The sequence below is a fragment of the Aplysia californica genome, unplaced genomic scaffold, assembly GCF_000002075.1.
Source record: "Aplysia californica isolate F4 #8 unplaced genomic scaffold, AplCal3.0 scaffold01495, whole genome shotgun sequence".
NCBI lineage: Eukaryota > Metazoa > Mollusca > Gastropoda > Aplysiida > Aplysiidae > Aplysia > Aplysia californica.
Genome location: NW_004798765.1, coordinates 63,052 through 64,600, shown reverse-complemented (window position 1 = coordinate 64,600; position 1,549 = coordinate 63,052). Strand labels below are relative to the sequence as shown.

The following is a 1,549-nucleotide window of genomic DNA, read 5'->3' as shown; positions in this document are numbered from 1 at the left end:
CCCATCCCCACCCCGGATTCCATTTGCATCCACACCAATCACCACCAACCGCGGCAGGCTTCAACAAGGTCGGCGGCTACGAAGAGCTGCAGCACCGCTACATGTCTGCCTACCCCAACACCACGCTGGCGCACATGAACGACGAGAACTACTCCTACACCGACTGCGGCATCCCACCCAGCAACTCCTACAACCTGATCCGGCCGGCAGACGACGGGGACCTGCCCTGGCCAGGAGTCTTCATCGGACTCACCATCTCCTCCGTGTGGTACTGGTGCTCTGATCAGGTGAGCGGTCGGGGGATGTCTCTATAGATATGATTTTACTAGCTGTGCCCCCTTTCGATGAAAGGAATGATCGGTGCTTTAATATCAGCTAAAAGTCATTGGCCTACTATATTTACACTCTACTGGAATGGGGCAATAAATCTTGAGAGATGCAAAAAATTAGAAGGTCTAGATCTATACTCTCAAAACAAAATGCGCCTCGCAAAATGTCACTTCCGGATTTTCTAAAATTACAGAGACAGAAGCGATCAGCGAAACAAAGAAATTTAGCTTTTTTGCAGCAAAACTGTCTCAAAACTGGAAAAACGAAGGGCGTCGTGATCTGGAGAATATTTTAAAGAATCTTTTGGCGAAAACCGCATGTCAATCGATGTAGCCATTAAAAAACTTTTGAGTAGCAAAATTCGGCCAACACAAATAGATAATAGATTATATCTATACATTACTAGATTCTATATTTGTGAAAGTTCGTCTCTTTGGCCACCTAAAACTTTCGAACCACTTAACTTTCGAATCTGACAAAATTAATGATGGTTCAGAATCATATAAAGGGTGCACAGTTCTATTGAGTAGCCTGAAGTCACTGTAGTTTAATTTTCAGTTTTTTCATTAATTTCGTTTAGATCTAATCTTGAGAAAATCTGTCTTCTAAGACAAAGTGAGGTTTCCGTTCAATAGCCGTATGGACTGTTTCCACACCTTTGAAATTCTGGAGTGTACAACCACAAAAGCGGAATAGAGAATCAATCTATACATCCCTAAACCTAATATTTTGCATCTCAGGATTTATTGCTCCATTCCAGTAGAGTGTAAATATAGTAGACCAATGACTTTCAGTTGATGTTAATGCACCGATCATTCCTTTCAACGAAAGGGTCCCAGCTAGTACACACACATATATATATATAGCATGCGACAACTTATGACAAATATACGAAAGCAACAGGCAAATTCATAGAACACACAATGCGGAAAAAAAGCATTGGAGAATACTGTACTGCAATAACAGGCGAGTTTAATGGAAAGAGAGGCAGGGGCGAACAGAGCGAAAAGATACTGGACAGGTTGACAACATGGCTGGGAACAGCAAGAACGACAGACACCATCGCTGTAACGCAAGACAGAGTAAAGAAGAGGTCCATGATCGCCTAGAAGAAGAAGAAGAAGATGATGAAGAAGAAGATGATGAAGAAGAAGAAGAAGAAGAAAAAGAAGAAGAAGAAGAAGAAGAAGAAGAAGAAGAAGAAGAAGAAGAAGAAGAA

At 42.0% G+C, this 1,549-nt stretch overlaps 1 protein-coding gene across 4 annotated transcripts in view; it reads left to right on the top strand.

Moving 5' to 3' along the window:
* The window catches only part of LOC118479033 (sodium/glucose cotransporter 5-like), a 1,806-nt gene extending 1,452 nt beyond the window's left edge, over positions 1-354 (top strand). For 2 of the 4 annotated variants that reach the window (XM_035973602.1, XM_035973604.1), the window contains exon 2: positions 58-352. In XM_035973602.1, the coding sequence (XP_035829495.1) occupies positions 58-314 (257 nt within the window). In that variant the 3' untranslated portion in view covers positions 315-352. Of the gene's footprint in view, positions 1-57 lie in introns of all 4 variants that reach the window. The other 2 variants (XM_035973601.1, XM_035973603.1) reach the window with 2 other exon arrangements.
* Positions 355-1,549: the final 1,195 nt, after the last annotated feature.